Consider the following 21,421-nt stretch of genomic DNA (forward strand, 5'->3'; position numbering starts at 1 on the left):
AAGAGAATTCACCCAGAAAGGGCAAGATGTGGAGGTGGGGCACTGGAAGCAGGAGATCACATCGAAGCAAGAGGCAAAGGGCACCCCCAGGTGGGTGACAGTTGTACATCAGGAATGAAGGGCAAGTTCAGATTGGAGCCGCGTGTCTCGAGAGACAAATGCAGTGAGGCTTTTGTCATTAGGAGGTTCATTGCCTCTGCCTGTCTTTTATTTGGATGACAGAATGCCAGGGCGGTCAGCCTGACCCAAAAAACCTCATCTCTACTTGGGCTGTCCTGCTGTCCCCTCCGTGGACTGTCACCTGGATCAGCTGGGAGCACTCATTTTACCCCCACAGAAGCATTCTGCTTTGACTCGGTCGTGACATCTAGAAGTTGGCCATGTTGAGTTTAATTAACCATCTCTGCCTGAGGTTGCAATTTTTTTAACTTTTACAATCAGACCTTGGTGATGACCTTGAGCAGTAGGATATAAATAACTCCCAAATGCTTAGTGTTTCAATAGTGGAACACTAGGCGTAAATGGGTAGAAAGCAGAAAATACCAGCAATCTCATTGCTGGGTATATACCCAAAAGAAAGGAAGTCAGTATATTGAATAGATAACTGCACTCCCATGTTTGTTGCAGCACTATTCACAATAGTTAAGATCTGGAAGCAACCTAAGTGTCCATCAACAGATGCATGGCAAAGGAAATGTGGTACCTATACTCAATGGCGTACTTATTCAGTCATAAGAAGGAATGAGATCCTGTCATTTGCAACAACATGGATGGAACTGAAGCTCATTATTTTAAGTGAAATAAGCCAGACACAGAAAGACAAACATCCCATGTTCTCACTTATTTGTGTGATCTAAAAATCAAAACAGTACCAAAGGCTGGGAAGTACCAAAGGATGGTTACCAAAGGCTGGGAAGGGTATTGAGGGGCGGTGGTGGGGCTGGGGGTGCAGATGGTTAATGGGTACAAAAATATAGTTAGAAAGAATGATACCTAGTATTTGATAGCACAACAGAGTGACTGTAGTCAACAAGAAATTAATTGTACATTTAAAAATAACTAAATGAGTGTAATTGGATTGTTTAATTGGAGCATAATTGGATTGAATAATTAAAAGGATAAATATTTGCAGAGAAAGATACCCATTCTCCATGATGTGATTATTTCATACTGCATGCCCGTATCAAAACATGTCATGTACCCAATAAATATATATACTTTCTATGTAACCACAATTTTTTTAAATTTAAAAAAAGAAACAAAATATGGAGATACCATCTCCAGCAATAACTGTATTCCTGCTGAATGCCCACATGAGACTCCACCAGACTGCCCCACTGAGTGAGCCTTGTATTTCCCAGACTCACTCAAGACCTTACCCACTGACTGCCCCATGGGGCTTTCGGAAACTTTCAAGGACATTGAATCTAGCTGGATGGCCCAAGATGGTTCTTGGGATCTTTTTCCTAACAGTGACAAGGTTACCTTCTCTTTAGTCAACCAAGATTTGTGCTCACTACTCAATTTTTTTAAATTAAAGAATGCATTTTTTAAGGATATGGTAAACACATAAAGAAAATCAAAGGAATTATCTCAAAGGAGAAAGAAAATAAAACTGGGGAGAGCCTATGAGGTATTTCTAAAGCACTGGAAATGTCTTATTTCATAGACTTGAGCATAGATACACAGGGGTTCATTTCACTGTTATTCCTTAAATGGTACATTTTAAATATCCTTCTTTATATATGGTATTAAATACAATTGACAATTTTAAAAAATCCTTTGCAATTTTATTTTATTTTATTTTTTCTGAGAGAGTCTTGCTCTGTTGCCCAGGCTGCAGTGCAGTGGCACGATCTCGGCTCAGTGCAACCTCTGTCTTCCAGGTTCAAGCGATTCTCCTACTTCAGCCTCCCAAGTAGCTGGAATTACAGGCATCCACCACCATGCCCAGCTAATCTTTGTATTTTTAGTAGAGATGGGGTTCTGCCATGTTGGCCAGTCTGGTCTTGAACTCCTGACCTCAGGTGATCCACCCACCTCAGCCTCCCAAAGTGCTAGGATTACAGATGTGAGCTACCGTGCCCAGCCTCCTATACAAATATTGATACAAGCATTACATTTACCCACACCGGATTTCATCTTGTTGATTGAGCTCAGAGTTCTTTCTTACCAACTGTGTTAGCCAAACCATGTGGTTTGAAAGGTAAAAGCTGGATTTCTTTTTTAGTTACTTGGGACAAAATAAAACATAGTTGCAAAGGAAGCCATTTATGAAAATGTCCCCTTATTACCCAGGGGACCCAGTGATCTTATCCTTGCTGCCTCATCATTTTATGAGTTTCCACAAACAAAATGGTTTTTATTTGTATTTAACCAAGTGTTAAGTAGGTCCAGGAACTTGAATGCAACTCAGGGTTGCCTTCTGGGAGATACTGCTGTGACTTTGTACTTTTTAGGTGACTGTAAAGAACAGAATGTATCACCAGTAAAAACATTTTCTGATTTAGTAATTTATTAAATGCCCTCAAAACCTTAGGAAATCCAAACCTGGGAAAATTAGATTAAAATGCATCATAATTAAGGTTACTAATAACTTTAAAATTTTCCACTTATACTGGAGACAGTTTCTTTAGTACAGATAAGTTAAGTCTCTAACTCCCTTTATGTGACATAAGCAGTCATTTTCTGATTTCCATTCCTTACCAAAATTTATATTACAGATGTCTTATACGTCTTTCTTCAAGTAAGATGCTACCAGATGAAAATCCAGTATTATAACCTGGCTCATCTCATTTCCTCATGACTTTCTTCATTTTTATAATGTCAGAACCATACAAGCTATGATGCTTCTTTCTCTCAACAAAATGTGAGCCTCTTGTCACTCAGATGAAATTTTCCTTGAGAAGAAAAGCGAGCAACCTTTGGGACATTGTATTAGAATTTTATCTAGTTAAAAAAATTATCTAGTAAAAATTGCTGTGACATTTCAATGCATGACGATCACTAAGAGAACATCCCGGTGTTTATTTTTTATTTTTCTATTTTTGTTCTTTAAGTCTGTAACTTTTCTAAATGTTCCATGTGTCGTGAACTTTATACAGGCATATACCTTATTTATGCATGGAAGTATTCCTACAAAATCATACTCAATGAATTCCACTCAATCAACTTTAAAACACACAAAGGAAGCCTGTAGGAAAATTGGTCTTACTGAGAATTCCTTTAGAAAACAGTCTTTTTACAAAGGAAGTGTTTTTTTCCTTCATCTAAATTTCATGCATGCATTTATTTAAAAATAATTATAGGGAGCCTACCATGTGTGAGATGCTAAGAATATGGCCATGAACAAAAGTTGTTTCTGCACTCAGAGGTTATATTTCAGGGAACCAGAAACTAACAAACTAATTACACAATAAATGATTTAACAGGTTGAGGTGGCACATAGTCCCAGCTACTCAGGAGGCTGAGGCAGGAGGATTGCTTGAGCCCAGGAGGTCAAGGCTGCAGTGAGCTATGATCATGCCACTTCACTCCAGCCTGGGCAACAGTGAAACCCCTGTTTCTAAGAAAGATTTTAAAAATATAATAAAACAAAAATGCACCAGCTTTATTTGATTTTGTGATTGTCTTCTACTATCTGCTAAAATCTCCCACTAGAGGCCTGGGCAACAGAGCAAGACCCTACCTTTATGAGTCAATCAGTAGATAGATAGATGTTATTTAATTGCAGTTGTGGTGATATTATTTGTGATAGATATTATTTAATTACAGTTGTGATGTCTCCAAAAAAAGTTTACCATCCTAAAATTGCTTTTAGGTGGCAAAACTGATGAAGTCTAATTAAAAAAAAAGGATTCTCTAAGAAAGTAATGTTTGTGGGGAAACATAAGACTGCGTAGGAGAGTGCTAAGTACTCCGGGAGGAGTCAGGGCTTAGAAACTTATCAGAGCGTGGCTTCACAAGGAGGTGCCCCGGAGCCCATGTGCCCAGTGCTCAGAAGGCAATGATGTGCGAGGCACAGAAGGAGCCTAACGAGAAGCAGGGACCTAATTATGCAGGGCTTCAGAGACCACGTTAAAATTTTTTATTTTATCCTCAAAGTCATGGAAGGATGGGAGGATGATAAAATTTCATTCTTATTAAGAAAGTCCTCTGATTTAGAAGGGGCAACTGTATATTTATCCTCGGGTTTTCTGAAAATGGCATGACTAAAAGAACCACAAAGTCACAGAAGCATCAAAAGGAATTCTTTACAAGTCATCAAGATCATTGCTCTAAAACCACTTTATATTATCCCTAATGAATAAAATTGTATTGCGTTTTTAAATGTAGGTTTCAAGGCACAGAATTATGTCTATGTTTATAGTTGAAGCATCCTCAGGCATTGAACTGGCAAGGACATTTTTCTCAGTGTTCCCAGCACCTCCGTCTTTCCAGGTGTAGATGATTCAAGGTTGAGAGAAGTGCTTTCCAGAGAATGCTAAGCCCTGGGAAGTTAGTCCAGGGACGTAAGCCCTGGATGTCCAGGCAGGAAGTGCCCAGGTGTTACTGAAAGCTGAGAAACCTTCACCACTCTCAGCAGCATCTGCGAAGGGAGAAGGAAAGTGACTTAGCACTGCCTGAAGCCCACTGCTCCAAACCTCATAAGAAGGGGCTGTTAAGAATGTTCACATTATAATGTACTCTTGACTCAGCTTATATCCTATTCCAATGTGTCTTATGCCTCAGAGGACATATAGCCCTCCCCTTGTGCAGATGAATAATTCTCATGAATCATTTGGATAATGAGATTAATTATAGTTTTTTCAGCATCGGGAAACTCCATTGCCTGACTTAAATCTTTCATTACCTCACTTTATATAAGATTTCTTGTGTTCTGAACTAGGAAAAATGCAGAACAACTAGAGAGGCTTTGTGCTCTAGACAAAAAAGAGCATCAGCCAGGTGCAGTGGCTCACGCCTATAATCCTAGCACTTTGGGAGGCTGAGGTGGGTGGATCACCTGAGGTCAGGAGTTCGTGATCAGCCTGACCAACATGGTGAAACCCTGTCTCTACTAAAAATACAAAAAAAATATAAAAATTAGCTGGGCATGGTGGTGTGCACCTGTAATTCCAGCTACTTGGGAGGCTGAGGCAGGAGAATCACTTGAACCTGGGAGGCGGAGATTGCAGTGAGCCGAGATAGCACCATTGCACTCCAGCCTGGGCGACGAGGGAAACTCCATCTCAGAAAGAAAGAAAAAAAGAATATGCATGTGGGAGACTGGATGCCGACCTTCAGCATTTTGGCTCTAGCATTAATTAGCCAGGACCCTGAGAGAATCCCTTTGAACACCCAGGATTCATTGATATTGAGCCTGCAGAAATGAGGGATTTCACCTAATCAATCTCTTACAGCACTGATCTTGTATTTCCCCTTCTATGGCTAACCACACTTTTAACTCATTCTGTAACCATATGCATTCAATTTAAAAATTCCCAATCCCTCGTACCTTTCCAGAGACATCTCACTTTCCAAATGATTCATCTGACGTGAAGCTCCAGCTTGAATTATTTCCACACTTTCTATCTTCCTCTTCAAATGGAAAGCCAAGAACTGTGTATAGTACAGTCGAAAAACGCAGGATTACTTCATGCTGTCTCTGTTATCTTATTGTGTTCCTTCTATTCAGTGAACTTTTTAATCAAATAATCGCTATATGCTCTGCATGTATCCGCATCTCTCAAACATTTATCTGGAAACCCTTTTCTTAATATGTCAGTCACTCAGGATTCATTGATAATTATTGAGCCAAGAACTGTGCTGTGGGGCAGTATTTTTAAACTGCTGCTCACGGCCCATGAAGGTGGATGGCAACCGCCATGTTATAAAAGTAGAATAAAACTAGTAGCATGCACCTTGTGTAATAACTTTAAATATTCTTTTGTGAAACTTTTATGTCCATTATATATGTGTGTGTGTGTGTGTGTGTATGTACCTATCCTATACATGTGACTGGGTTAGACATAAAATGTATGTCTTCTGTGGATTTCAATCAAAAATGTTTGAAACCTGTCTTTTTAGGACACAGTTCTCTATACTTTTTTGAAGATAAAAATAATCTGGAAAGGGCATTAAAAAAAAAAAAAAGAACCCTTGGCCTCAACCCGGATCCACTAAATCAGAATCTCCAGGGGAGAGGAGGGCTCTGTGTAATCAATATATTTAACCAGTGAGTGCTCCAGGTGATTCTTCCCATCAGACAAGTTTGGAAAATACCACCATGAAAGACTCAAGATTCAAAAAGTTAACAATAATCTCCACCCGATCTTATAAATAGCCGTATCTCCCCATCCCAACCAGAATAACTCAATCTTATTGAGGAATTAAGACATATCTAATACAAATGTTAATAATGTTATAGCTACATCCTTGAGTGTATACCAAAGGCCCCATGTAAGATAGAAATAAAATTAGAGTAGTGCAGAGTCCTGCCTATTTCAGAGTTGCCAATTCATTTTTCTATCCTTTAGTTTTTCTTCATTGTTTTAAACAAAAATCACTGATTTTAAAATATCAAAATAGTTTAAATATACATTCTGCTTCATAGTTTTGACATGTTTTTATGTTTTTGTCGTATTTTGAATTGGTAAATATCATAATACATAAATACATAGAAGATACATTATTATATGTTATGGGAAAATAATTGTAAGTATTTATGGGATAAAATGCAAGCTTTTGACATGTGTATACTTATAGAATGATTAAGCTAATTAACATATCCATTACCTCAAATACTTATCATTTCTCTTTAAAATACTCTCTGTTAGCTATCTTAAGATATACCGTACATTATTGTTGTCTGGGTGTGGTGGCTCACGCCTATAATCCCAGCACTCTGGGAGGCCATAGCGGGCAGATCATGAGGTCAGGAGTTCGAGACCAACCTGGCCAACATGGTGAAACCCCATCTCTACTAAAGATACAAAAAATTACCTGGGTGTGTAATTTTTTGTATCTTTAGCACTCACCTATAATCCCAGCTACTCGGGAGGCTGGGGCAGGAGAATTGTTTGAAACCGGGAGGTGGAGGTTGCAGTGAGCCAAGATCATGCCAGTGCACTACAGCCTGGGTAACAGAGCGAGACTCTATGTCTCAAAAAAAGAAAAAAAGAAAAAAGATATACATTACATTATTATGAACTATAGTCACCATGAACCTATTCCTCCTGCCTAATTGAAATTTTGTACCAGTTGACCAATGTCTCCCCTTCTCCTGTCCACCACACACCCCTCTCTGATTAACCATCTTTCTACTTTACATTTCTTTTAGATTCCACACATAAGTAAGATCATGCAGTATTTGTCTCTCTGTGCCTGGCTTATTTCACTTAGCATAATGTCCTCTAGCTTAATCTATGTTGTCTCAAATGACAGAATTTCCTGATTTTTTTTTTTGAGACCGAGTCTCGCTCTGTCGTGCAGGCTGGAGTACAGTGGTCCGATCTCAGCTCACTGCAAGCTCCGTCTCCCGGGTTCACGCCATTCTCCCGCCTCAGCCACCCGAGTAGCTGGGATTACAGGCGTCTACCACCTCACCCAGCTAGTTTTTTGTATTTTTTAGTAGAGACTGGTTTCACCGTGTTAGCCAGGATGGTCTCGATCTCCTGACCTCATGATCCGCCCGTCTCAGCCTCCCAAAGTGCTGGGATTACAGGCTTGAGCCACCACGCCCGGCCAATTTCCTGATTTTTTAAGGCTGAATAGTATGGCATTGTACATATATGCCACATTTTTTAATCCATTCATCCACTGATAAATACTTCCATTGTTTTCATACCTTGGCTATTGTAAATGATGCTTCAACAAACATGGGAATGTAGATATTTCTTCAACACGCAGATCTTAATTCTTTGGCAATATAGCCAGAAGTGGGATTGCTGGATCATGCCTCATAACTTTACACCATTGAGTTACGGTGTTTTCCCAGTTCCCACAATGCATCTTGTGAGAGGGGACATTTGCCTGATGGAGATGCTACGGTGAGCAGAGGTGAGCCTGCCTGAGTTTACACCTTCCCTCCCTATGACACCACAGCTGCCTATTTTATGGGATGTGGTCTTAATGTGCTTATTATTTATAGAGAAACAGTATTGAAATGATAAAGCACAGTATATAACCTGGATTCAGGATTTCAATAGATTAATTTTTCATTTTGCTCTGATCAACACTACAGAAAGCAAAAGTAAATATCCCGGTAATATTGAACCCAACTGGCTTTGTTTTCCACCTGGGTCAACACTGGGAACGCTAGAAAATTCTATAACGTGTTATCCGTATAAGTCCACAATCATGCTGGGCACAACACGTTGTCCTTTAAAGGTCTAATTTGATCATAAAATTTAAAAACATAACTTGTGTTACTCAGTGGTGAGGCATGAAATGAGCTGTCAAAGTCAGCTGCCATCACCATGAGTCAGATGAGATCCAATGTTGCCATATATAATACTACCTGCTGCATTATAACCCGGCATCCACATGACAGTGCCCAAAAAAGTATTCCAGGTGTTTGTGAAAATTACCCAGTATTTTCCACTATTTCTAGCATAGGAAGTCTTGAGTGGTACCATCATTTCAGGAAAAAAGGGGGAAAAATTGTTTTATTTGAAACAAAACAGCAATGTTATTAAGAACTCAAAGTCTCAGGCCAGGCACCATGGCTCACGCCTGTAATCCCAGCACTTTGGGAGTCTGAGGCAGGGGGATCACCTGAGGTCGGGAGTTTGAGACCATAATACCAAAATGGAGAAACCCCGTCTCTACGAAAAACACAGTATTAGCTGGGTGTGGTGGCGCCTGCCTGTAATCCCAGCTACTCAGGAGGCTAAGGCAGGAGAATTGCTTGAACCTGGGAGGCGGAAGTTGCAGTGAGCCGAGATTGCGCCATTGCACTCCTGCCTGTTCAACGAGAGTGAAACTCCTCTCAAAAAAAAAAAACTCAAAAGCTCTTGTGATTGAAATATAAGCCGTTGAGCTCTCTTGAGATTGCTGTACTTTGTGGTGTTTTTCATATATTGATGCCTATGCATATAATGATGCCTATGCATTTATGCTATAACTGGACAACAGAAATATCCAGTTATATAAGGGATAGATTAGCTCAGGTTATGTGTATATATTTTTAATATATTATTTTTAATTATAACTTTTGAGATATTTCGTATCTATATGTTTTTCACATATAGATATGAAAATATGTATATAACCTGAAATAATCTATCCCTTTATATAACTGGGTATTTCTGTTGTCTCTTTGTAACAAGTTTTAGTGTATAGATACAAGCTGAAATGTATTGTCTCTGTTTTAAAATTGAAGCTTCATGAAAATTTTTAATTATTTAAAAGATAGGGAACCATATACCTGTTTGTACCTTTAAAAATTTGTACATTGTATTTGTATTACCTATTCAAAAAAATAAAATTTTTTAAATGGTAGAGAGGAATCTTAAGAATAAAGAAAAAGAAGACAATTCAGGAAACTACATTCGATTTTGTTTTTACAGACTCAGTAGGAGGGGTTGCAAAGCTGTCAAGACAAGTAAGAGAAAAAGACCAAAAAGATCCTGTCTTTGTGATTATAGGATCATTACAGTAGATCAGATATGTGGTCAATTTCTTAAAACACTGCATAATGAACTAAAATTTTAATTTCTTCAGAAGTCTGAAATAAACTTTTAATTTTTAATTGCCTAAAAATTTTAATTCTATATTATATTTCCTACTTCCACGTTATATTTCAAAACAATTTTGCCAAATAGTTTCTGGCAAACATTTTTGCTTGCAGCTGACTTAACTGCCTTTTTAAGACTGCACAATGTTGAAGGAAAGAAGGAGGACTTAGCAAACTATCCCATTGTCATGTGGGCATTAAGGGTGTAAATTTTTGGAGTTGGAATAGACCTGATGATTTTCTAATTCAAGTCTAATTCATGTAAAAGATGTGTCTCAACCCCTTAAGAAGATTACAGACAACTCAAGAGCAGGAACCATTAATTATATCTGTAGCTATAACATATTAAGACAGTGTACTCTTAAAAGTGCTTGACAAGTAGATAGATGACTCTAAAAGCTTCTAGGAGCTGTTCATGGATGAAGATTCCACACTTTATCTCAAAAAATTTTCTTGACATCTTACAACCTTTCCTTCACAAGTCTTTTCATTCATGTAACCTACCTTCTTCCCTCTTGCTGCAATTAGGAACCATTTGTTCTTATTGTTCTTCAAGAAAGATGTAGAATGTTTGAGCAACTTCTTCCTGATTTTAATGTCTTTGCATTTATGATACCTATCACGGTGTTTGACTTAAATTCGCATTTTTGGTTTTTGTTTTTTTTTTTCCTTTTGAGACAGAGTTTCACTCTTGTTGCCCAGGCTGGAGTGCAGTGGCCTGATCTTGGCTCACTGCAACCTCTGCCTCCTGGGTTCAAGCAATTCTCCTGCCTCAGCCTCTCAAGTAGCTGGAATTACAGGTACCTGCCACCAAGCCTGGCTAATTTTATATATATATATTTTTAGTAGAAATGGGGTTTCACCATGTTGCCCAGGTTAGTCTTAAACTCCTGACCTCAAGTGATCTGCCTGCCTCGGCCTCCCAAAGTGCTGGGATTACAAGCATGAGCCACTGCTCCCGGTCTTAAATTAGCATTAAATGGATGAATACTTAATATAGATTTCATTGCCCTTTACTTTTTTTATTATGGTTAAAGAAACATATAACATGAAATCTACCTTCTTAAATTTTTAAGTATACACTACAGTATTGTTCACTATATGCTTAATGTTGTGCAGCAGATGTCTAGAATGTTTTCGTCTTGCAGGACTGAAATTCTATGCCCACTGAACAGCAACTGCCATTCCTCCTTGCCTCCAATGCTTGGCAACCAGCATTCAACTTTCTGCTTCTAAGAGTATGACTAGTTTAGATACCTCTTAAGTGGAATTTTGCAATAGTTCTCCTACTGTCATTGCCCTTTACTTTTACCTCAACGAAATCATTTAGGTTCAATGTAGAACATAAAATTAATAATAGAACATAAAGAATAAACTAAGTTTTTCACACCCCATTTAAACATCAAATTAAATAATATGCTGAAAGAATAAGGTGTGTGTTTTTACAACTCTCGCAATTTTAAACCTGTATTAATATATCTTAGAAATGAGTTGACCTTGAGCTACACTACAATGCTAACCTCTCAAAAGCTTATAGTCACCGTAGTCCTCAGATCTTTCCTAAGGAACATAACATTTTGACACAGAAGAATCCTTGCATTTTAGCTTTTGACAAAATCTCAAGCAGTCTGTTAACCAGACTACCATCAGCATCATCAGAAATGGGGATAAGTAAAGGCTTTGGTGGGTGGGGCCAGGGGGTTGATAAAACCCAAGAATGAGGTAAGAAATGGAGTAAAACTCAATGACGCCTATAGGCCATATTACTTGGTAATACAAAAAAAATGCATGTTTGACCCAATAACATGACATTAAAAACTACATAGTTTGATAATACTTGGACAAATTTTGAAATGATAGATAACATGAATTTTTTTCTAGAATCAAATATAACAAACTGCATTTGCCTTTGAAGAGATCATTAAGGGATATTAGGTGTATAAAGGAAATTCAATTATCAAGAGAAACATTTACACTTTATACTTTATTGTTTATTTACTTTTGCACTTATTTTGATTTATAGGTAAAAAATTAAAATATTTAAAGCTCTCTTCAATAGACAATTTTTTTTTTTTAAACAGCACTTTTACCTACAGTTAGTACATTTTTTGTTTCAGGGTTTAAAACATAAAATGTTTTGAAACAGATTTGCTAATTTTAATTATTGATGGTCTGAAACGTTTGCTCTTAGAAGAATGTTAGTGAACGAGATTTATCTTATCAAATTCTATGAGTTAGCTGCTGCAACACAGAGCACCCCAAAATTTAGTTGCTTAAAGCAGCAACCATAATTCTGTGGGTAAACTATTTGGCTTGGCCTCGGCTGGGCGGTTTTTGTGGTCTGTGCCAGGCTGGGCTGACCGCAGCTGGGCTTTCTCAGTGCGGCCATGGTCAGCTGCCAGGATGACTAGGAATGAGTCAGTTAGTCTAGGATGGTCTCTCTTGGAAGGGCTTATGTCTGCTCCATATGGTCTCTTCCTCCTACAGGCTACCACAGCCGTGTTCACCTAAGGGTCCATCAGGGTTCCAAGAGATGGAGCAGAAGCAGGCCAGGCCTCTTAAGGCTCAGAATTGGCCAACAACATCACTTTCACCACATTCTAGGCTAAAGCAACTCACAGGGCCAGCCCAGGTTCAAGGGATGGGGAAATAGACTCTGCCACTTGATGGAAGGAGTTGCAGAGGCACATTACAAAGAGGCATGTCTACAAAGGAAGGAATAATTGCAGCCATTATTACTAAAAAATCTACAATACACGACCTCATGCTACCCCAAAAATATGTGACTAACCGATGGAATAACTTTGTGGGAATCCGAAATTGATCACTTTTCTTTACATTTGCCCATGTAATTGTCTTTATTTTACTGGTACAATATAAGCAATTATTCAATGAGTAAAACTAATTAACACTCTAGATATAGCTTCCTTTTAATGGTAAGAGCTAACACTGGCTATGAAGCATTTGCTATATGCCAGGCAATGTCCTAAAGCACAATATGTCATATCACAAAAGTAGGTGGTGGTTAGGGTTTGGAGTCTGGAGCCCAACTTGGTTTGAATCCCTATGTTAGTATTTATTAGCTGTGTGACCTTGGGCAAGTGAATTAACCTTATTGTGCTTCCATTTTCTAGCTATAAAATGGTCTAATAATAAACTTACATAACTCATAAGATTGACATGATGATTAGATTTAATCTGTGTTAAGTGCTGGTAACAATACCTAGTGTATGATAAGGGTTATATAGCTGTCAGCTCTTGTTGTTATTGTCGTCATCATCATCATCATCCCCCTCACAATAACCCTGTGATGGTTAGTTTTGTGTGTCATGCATGACTAATACAAACTCTGTGAGGTAGCTTCTATTATTATCTCCATTTTACAGAGAAGAACACTGAAGTTCAGGGAGACTGACCAAAGTCACAAAGGCAAGATGTGGCAGGGCCCTCATGCAAGCCCAGGCACAAAGGCAAGATGTGGCAGGGCCCTCATGCAAGCCCAGGCAGCTGTTTCGAGTCTGGGCTTTTCATGCTCTGCAACACTGCCATGCCATTTAATAGTACATTCCAGAATAGTTTTCTACAGGTCAAACATATACAGGTCATGTTCTTTTTTCCCCTGTGGTCAGCATTTCAGAAGAGCTTTATTTTCCCCACTACTTAGTTTGCAGCTGAGCAGATAGATATAAGAGGTAGCTATATGTACAGAAAGAACTCTGACATGCAAGGAACTTAACTCCTACATGCAAAGTATAGAGTTACACACTTGCAGACATCTCATTTTATCTTCACAGGTAACCCATTAGGTGATTATCCCCATTTTATAGACTAGGACACCGAGACTGCTCTTGTCCAACATCACAAAGAATGGGTCTACCTCCAAAGCTTTTTCTGCTAGGCAGACTTGCTAAATTAAATGTAGAGAGATTCTATCACAAACACTTTTGTAAAGTGAATCTGTAATAATCATTACCTAATTTGTTTGTTGAGGAAAGGCAGAGGGTCTCACTTCTTAAAAAGTGACTTCATGGTTAAACTCTGATGAATGATTCTCTTCTCTTCACTTCCAGAGGAGATTTGCACCCTAGTTATCGCTGAGACTTTCCCTGAAGATGCAGGGATCTTTACATGTTCAGCAAGAAATGATTACGGATCAGCAACCAGCACTGCCCAGCTGGTTGTCACCTCAGGTATGTGAGGAGTAAAAACAATGACTGGGTTCTGTTCCCCAGCACCAGTGTGGTTGGTCACAGCAGAAAGGGACTGTCCCGGCCAGGTGTGGTGGCTCATGCCTCTAATCCCAGCACTTTGGGAGGCCAAGGCAGGCGGATCATTTGAGGTGAAGAGTTCGAGACCAGCCTGACTAACGTGGTGAAACCCTGTCTCTACTAAAAATACAAAAATTAGCCAGGTATGGTGGTGTGTGCCTGTAATCCCAGCTACTCTGGAGGCTGAGGCAGGAGAACCACTTGAACCCAGAAGGTGGAGGTGGCAGTGAGCCGAGGTCGTCCCACTGTACTCCAGCCTGGGTGACAGAGTGAGACTCTGTCTAAAAAAAGAAAAGAAAGGGACTGTCCCAGGAAGAGAGCTCAGCTCAGCCTTCAGGAATGCTGGCCACCCCAGGAGTCACCCTAACAATCTAAGTTTCATGGTGGAACAAAGGCTTTAGGGGAGGGGAGGAGAGGGAGTGAGGTGGAGATGATCAACAAAAAGATAATGATCGTGTAGCAACTGAACACACATGGAGCTTTCTTTAACATCGTGCAGTCTTGGTCTTGGAAACAATGGAGCTGGTTTCCTGACATCCTCCTGCTAACCTAGAATCATATTCACATTGGAAAGTCACCTCTACATCAGAGGTACAGTCACTTTCTCAGCAGTGCCAACACATGAGATCTGGAGATACTTGTACAAATAAGCCATTGTCCAATCCACTACTGAAACTTCGGAAAAGGTAATACAAGATAAGCCTTCTTGTATAAAATGTAATACAAGATAAACCCAGAGAAGCTGTAAAGGCCTTCGAACTCAAATTTCTTTTTTTTTTTTTTTTTTTTTTTTTTTTTTTTTTTTTTTTTTTATTGAGACGGAGTCTCGCTCTGTCGCCCAGGCTGGAGTGCAGTGGCCAGATCTCAGCTCACTGCAAGCTCTGCCTCCCGGGTTCATGCCATTCTCCTGCCTCAGCCTCCCGAGTAGCTGGGACTACAGGCGCCGCCACCTCGCCCGGCTAGTTTTTTGTATTTTTAGTAGAGACGGGGTTTCACCGTGTTAGCCAGGATGGTCTCGATCTCCTGACCTCGTGATCCGCCCGTCTCGGCCTCCCAAAGTGCTGGGATTACAGGCTTGAGCCACCGCGCCCGGCCCGAACTCAAATTTCATTGATAGTGTATGTCAGCGATAGTATGTAACTAATATGAAAAAGAAAGCAATGTATTATTGAAGCCAGTTTTCAAAAATACATGAATATTTTCTAAACTCAAAAACTTACCACTAGGGAAGGGAATGTGAAAAAGTTTTTTCTTTTTCTTTTCTTTTATTTTTATTTGACTGTTTTCTACAGTTACTAATGAGCGTTAGCTTACTTTAATTGCCTCATCTCTGCCATTCATCTTAAATATATTTTTAAAATGTGTTTTTGACCAAGCCTGGCATATAATGTACATAGTAGGGAATCAATAAATGAGTCATTCATTGAATGATACAGACTTGGAGATAACAACTGAATTGTACTTGGATTCCTTCAGAAGAGCAAGAACTTGATGCTAGGTGGCAGCAGAGACACAACCAAAACTTATTTAGGGACCTTAGAGTGGCAATTGTAAATGCTTTTTCATCTTAATTACGAACCGAAATGGGAGAATCATCTTAAATGGGAAATGGTTTCTATGAAAGACTACTGTAAGTGCTGAAAGAAACCTAAGTGTCAGGATTGGAGTTACAGAGCAAGGAGGACCTCAGCGTTTTGATTTCGAGTTGGCTTCAACACTGTCCCGTCAAATGGCCATAGCAGGAGTGCAGTGCTTAAACAATATGGCCAAAACCCTGGGTTCTATGAGTCTGAAAGGCAAAAATCTGTGTGTAGTATTTTCCATTTGTTTCTGCTGGTATATCTGCTATAGGTCAAACATAATCAACAAATATTTTATTTTTGAACTTTTCGTTTACCTCAATAAGCATTTTTGAGTGCATGCCAGGAGCTCTGCTGGGCTCTGGGCAAGGTGCAGAATCTAAAAAAGACGTGATCTCAAGATGCTTTCAGCCTGTTGAGGGCAACAAATAAAAATCTTTCGTACTGAGTTATAGTTGGAGCAATCATCTAATATGGAAAAGAATATTTTTATGAGATGACGAAATTTTACTTGGACTCTGAGCTTTACTTCCCTAGCTTTAGATGAATATCCACATCAAACCTTTACAGCTTGAGCCAATTTGAGTAATGACAGCTAGGATTTTCAGTCGGGTCCACGGACCAAAACGTGAGAGGACAAAGCATTATTAGTTGATACTGTTTGTGTTGTCATTTTTTATTTTTTTATTTTTTGGCCAAGTTCTATCTTTAGCTCTTGTTTGAAATTTTTAGGGTTCGGTAGCTGGGTTCCCCACATGTGAGCTCAGTCAGGAAATGAGACGGTAGCACTCATTCAACACAAGCTTGAAAGAACCAGGCCCTCCAGCTGGCAGTGCTTCTGCAGCAGAGGAGAGCAGCACAATCACCTCTCCTTTAACAACTTCACACAACACAGGGATTCTCAGAAGACTCTGACAGTGTGAAATCACTTGTTGAACTAGTAGCATCTTCTTATGTTTTTCCTCTTTCCCCTTCCTCAGCCAACACCGAAAACTGTAGTTATGAGTCAATGGGAGAATCCAACAATGATCACTTCCAGCACTTTCCACCTCCCCCTCCAATCTTGGAGACAAGTTCCTTGGAATTGGCTTCAAAGAAACCATCTGAGATGCAGCAGGTGAACAACCCTGAGTTAGGCCTGAGCAGGCCAGCCCTTCAAATGCAATTCAATTCTGCTGAGAGGGAAACGAACGGAGTCCATCCCAGCCATGGAGTAAATGGCCTGATTAACGGCAAAGCTAACAGTAATAAATCTCTTCCAACACCAGCTGTCCTGCTTTCACCCACTAAGGAGCCACCACCTCTGCTTGCCAAACCAAAACTGTGAGTATTTCTGCATGGTTTTATAATAATTTCCATACCCCTGTTACATTTCCTTTCTGATGAGAAAAAACTTTTGCCTGGACTCAACTATGTGGCAAGTTGTCCTTGACTCATGTGACCTTTGCTGCCAAGCGGTATCCTTCTACAATAGCAAAGATACCTAAAAATAAAGAAGGGAAATGAAAAGCTTAGTGAAATCTGCCCTTTGCTGAAAGCTGTGACTGGTTACGGCTATGAAAATATCTGTGCCCGGTGTGGGCTTCCAACATACAGCTAAGGATGTAGCCACTCCCCGGAGGCCATGGAAAAGGGGGATCTACTTTGAGCCCTTTATTAAAAGCATTTCCAAAAGTGGGTGTAAGTACTTTACATTTGTTACTTTAAATATTAAGTGTCAGTAAGGAGGTCTGATATAGACAAGCAGGGAAAGACTAAAAGCTGAGGCTGGAAATTCAGGATGCAGATCCTGGCAGGGCAATGAAACCGGAGGTAAGCAGGCTTGTGGGCAAGAAGAGCGCCTTTCACAACACAGGCTACTTGGCTTGGAATTCCATGGAACTGCGTATTTCCATGAATACCATCTTCACAGTTGATGTCCATTATTTTCTTAGGATGATAAAATTTGCATGAGCTGTTTCCATTGGCAACGCACAACAGAGAGTTGTTATGAATGGAGCCATTACAATGTCAGAGAGGCAGAAATAAATTAGCTCAAACGGTTCTATCATAGCACAACAGACCCTGAATTACTGCCCTGTCAGAGGTCAGTGGAAATGTAAGAGTCATAGTGAAAGTGTATGTACTCTATGAGGTCACATTCCCATGAGAATGTATTCACCAGAACTTAGGAAAGCCCCTTCTATTTACCCGTATGTGATGTTTTTGATTTGGGGCAGGAAGGGCTTCTTTAGCAGTTATTCTTTATTTCCCTAGCATTGAACAGCCTCCCCTTTTCTCTCTGTGATCAGTTCATTTGTTAGAAATGTTAGAATTTAAAAGATACTTGAATTAGATTAACACCTTACCTTTGTACATCACTTTATTGTTTACTGAGTGATTTCATGAACAACATTAGACTAATCAAATAACAAAAGCAGTCAAAAGAATACCTTAAGTTAACAAATGGTCAAACAATTTTATAAAACTAGACTTCTGGACAATCTTGTGTTGCAGATTCAAAAATCTGTCTATTGCTACCCTCTACTTAATTTTGCATTGTGTTCTGGCTCTCTTTTAAGACAGTAGGGCTACTCACTAAGCTTGTACACAATAGCGTGAAAGGTGTTGGTGAACATTTAATACTTATGCGCCATCTCCATTCAGAGGCTGAACAGGTATAATGAGCTAAAAAATGGTGGCCTTAAAAGAGATTTATGCTCTTGTAGTAGCAACCCATAAAATTAATTGCCACTGCTGACTTCTTTCATCTTTGCATTTTGAATATGTATTTGCAGTGCTTTTAATGAAACAAGGGACCTGCTCTCCAGGGAGAAAAAGGGCAAATGTGTTGAATGACTAGGACTTGACTGTGGTCTTGATTAAGTAAAGTCTATCTACTCTAATGGGTATCATAAATTGCATGTAAATCACAGGAGGAGCAAACATGAGGAGCTGTTAAGAGGCGTCTACAGCCCTTCTTATCTCAGGAGTTTGAACAACTCTGCAGCTTTTAGTTCTGCTTTGCAGCCACGTTAATGGATATGGCAAGGGGGTAGTATCTACAGAATGCAGACAAAACAACTTCGTGTTCATTAAGAGGATGACAGCTTAAGCACAAGTTTAAAGAACATCAGGATTTGCTTATGAGTGAGATTTTTCAATACAAAATAAGATGCAGAAAAAATGGACTTAAATGTGTGAGGCCCAAATAAATGGGTTATTCTCCCTTCATGAGGAAATTTAAGGGAAAAAGCAGAACACCTAAACACAAAGCCCCACAGCTTAGAAACAACATTTACTTGTACTAGGTTTTCCCACTGCTTTTTTTTTTTCTTCAAATCTTCATGTGTTTAAACATATTCTTCGGGCATCACTTGATTTTTGTTTTTCTGTGTTGCAGATTTACCTGCCATTTAACTAGGTAGAAAATAATATGTGATGATGCTTTTTAAATATATATTTTTAAATTTTCTTATGATGTAGAATATATTATTGGATTTTGTTTTATTACAAAATCAATGGATGCTTGATGTGACAATTCAAACAACACAAAGGCTATTAAAGTTTACACTCTCTGCTTCCCTTCTTCCAGCCTACCCTTCTGAAAGGTGTGGCATGGTGTATTATCAAAGCCTTTTCTTTTTTTTTTTTTTATTATACTTTAAGTTCTAGGGTACAAGTGCACAACGTGCAGGTTTGTTACATATATATACTTGTGCCCTGTTGGTGTGCTGCACCCATTAACTCATCAGCACCCATCAACTCATCATTTACATCAGGTCTAACTCCCAATGCCATCCCTCCCCCCCCCCCCCCACAATAGACCCCGGTGTGTGATGTTCCCCTTCCCGTGTCTAAGTGATCTCATTGTTCAGTTCCCAAGTATGAGTGAGAACATGCGGTGTTTGGTTTTCTGTTCTTGCGATAGTTTGCTGAGAATGATGGTTTCCAGCTGTATCCATGTCCCTGCAAAGGACACGAACTCATCCTTTTTTATGGCTGCATAGTATTTCATGGTGTATATGTGCCACATTTTCTTAATCCAGTCTATCAGAACCTTTTCTAAAAAAGGTTTGTTCAGTGTTCTCAAAGTTGTATTATTGATAGAGAAATGCTGTTGAATGACATCTACAAATAATTTAGAACAGCATCTGAGTTATTGATCGTGAATGACTATAGGTAACTGCCAAGTGAAATTCTTACACATTCATTTTTTTCTTTTCATTCATTGTGGGACAAGGTGATATTTTATTTGCCTCATATGGTCAGCAGTGAAAAACTATGATTTGCTCAAATCTTATTTTCATCTGTCTATGATTTGATTTTCTTTCACAAAGGGAAAGGCTTATATGTGGTGGCATTATGGCACTTTGTACATCTTCATCATTTGTAAACAAACTAATAGGAAACAATTTGGAGGGTACAAGTAATAGGAACTAGAATATTTACTCTCGCAATGAATCTGAAAATGGTGTCTGATGTGTCAGATGTCTGGGGGAAAAAAGATCATTTTAGAAAAAAAAAGAAACTCTGAATTTTTTTTTTTTTTTTTTTTTTTTTCTGTCTTGAATAGCTCCAGTACTGATTGTGGGAAAAGAAAAACAAATTCAAGAATGAAACAAAAACCTAGAAAGGTCATGAGCTCTTGTCTCTAACTAGGCCCAGCCCCCACCCTGTACTGTCCAACAGAAGTCCTCACCAACAGACTCACAGCCATCCCAGACCTCCAGTCCAGTCCGTGGTACCGCTCATAAAGTGGAGGTTCCTGGCCCAGTCTGTGGTACCTCTCATGAAGTGGGGGTTCCTGACTTAGTATCGTGGAGGCATCCACCTCAGCTCCTACATCTGCCTTTGTTTCTAACACTCTGCCTCAAGAATAAGCGGAAGATAATTACATGTAGGCCATTTGGTGAGTCCCAGATGTCCCGCACGCTGGATTTGTGCAACGCCTTACCACCTTCTGTGGGACTGTGAAGTGTGCTTAATCGCTGCACAAGAAAAAATTAATGGCGCTATCTCTGCAACTCAGTGGTTGACACTCATAATCTTTGATCACAGCATGAAGGAAGCAACACAATGCTTAAGTCAAAATCTTAACAGGAGGAAAAAAGGGAATAAGCGTAAACCTAACTTATACACTATTCCTTGGTTCCTCGCTGCCCTCTCATTACAAATGATGCCTGAAGATTCAAAATAAAAGTAGGGTTCACTGTAAAAATCTCTGCTTCTCTTTATACCTACCAAGAAACAGTCCTTCAAAAGATGGACATGCACGGAATCCCTAGAAATAAACTCCGAAGGGAAACTGTGAATGGTAAAATGTAGTAGGCGATTTGCCAAGCATATAGAAAGGCACAGTCATGTTTTTCCACTGAGCTCACCTCCTATAGCAGACCAAATAATATATAAATAACAATATGCTACTTTCAAACCCCTTTTGTTACTTCGTTTTTTATCTTCTTCCTTTGTCTTGTGGGAGAGAGGTGGGACTCTAAGCCTGTAGATAGCAAAATGAGAACTCCAAAGGGAGGTTACTGAAGGGTGATGCGCTGGGCAAGTCGTTACACCAGGACAGATCAGCAGATAAAATGATGCTTATTTGTTACGCTAGTGCCAAAAGTATGTGCATTGCTGTAAAAGTCTGTGTCCTTTTGCCTGGGAGAATAATAATGAAATGATTGTTAAGTGTTTACATGCTAAAGCAACAGCTCCCCTTGCTCCGATTCTTACTACTTGCTCTTACCCCAGTCTCTAAAGAAGAAACAGTATTATGATTTTCTATCTTAAAAGAGTAAAACGATTTCAGGCTGAATCAACCTTTTCAAAATTACTGCATTTTACAACCTTTGCTTTTCTCTTCTTCCTTTCTCTCA

General features: G+C 39.3%; 1 protein-coding gene across 6 annotated transcripts in view; it reads left to right on the plus strand.

The window, feature by feature from the left end:
• The window catches only part of PALLD (palladin, cytoskeletal associated protein), a 434,423-nt gene that overhangs the window by 200,590 nt on the left and 212,412 nt on the right, over positions 1-21,421 (plus strand). For all 6 annotated transcript variants that reach the window (XM_010384437.2, XM_010384435.2, XM_030918274.1 and 3 more), the window contains 2 exons: positions 13,789-13,908; positions 16,547-16,889. In XM_010384437.2, coding sequence (XP_010382739.1) covers positions 13,789-13,908; positions 16,547-16,889 — 463 coding nt within the window. The remainder of the gene's footprint in view (positions 1-13,788; positions 13,909-16,546; positions 16,890-21,421) is intronic.

This window comes from Rhinopithecus roxellana, chromosome 2 (assembly GCF_007565055.1).
Source record: "Rhinopithecus roxellana isolate Shanxi Qingling chromosome 2, ASM756505v1, whole genome shotgun sequence".
In the NCBI taxonomy this organism is placed as follows: Eukaryota; Metazoa; Chordata; class Mammalia; order Primates; family Cercopithecidae; genus Rhinopithecus; species Rhinopithecus roxellana.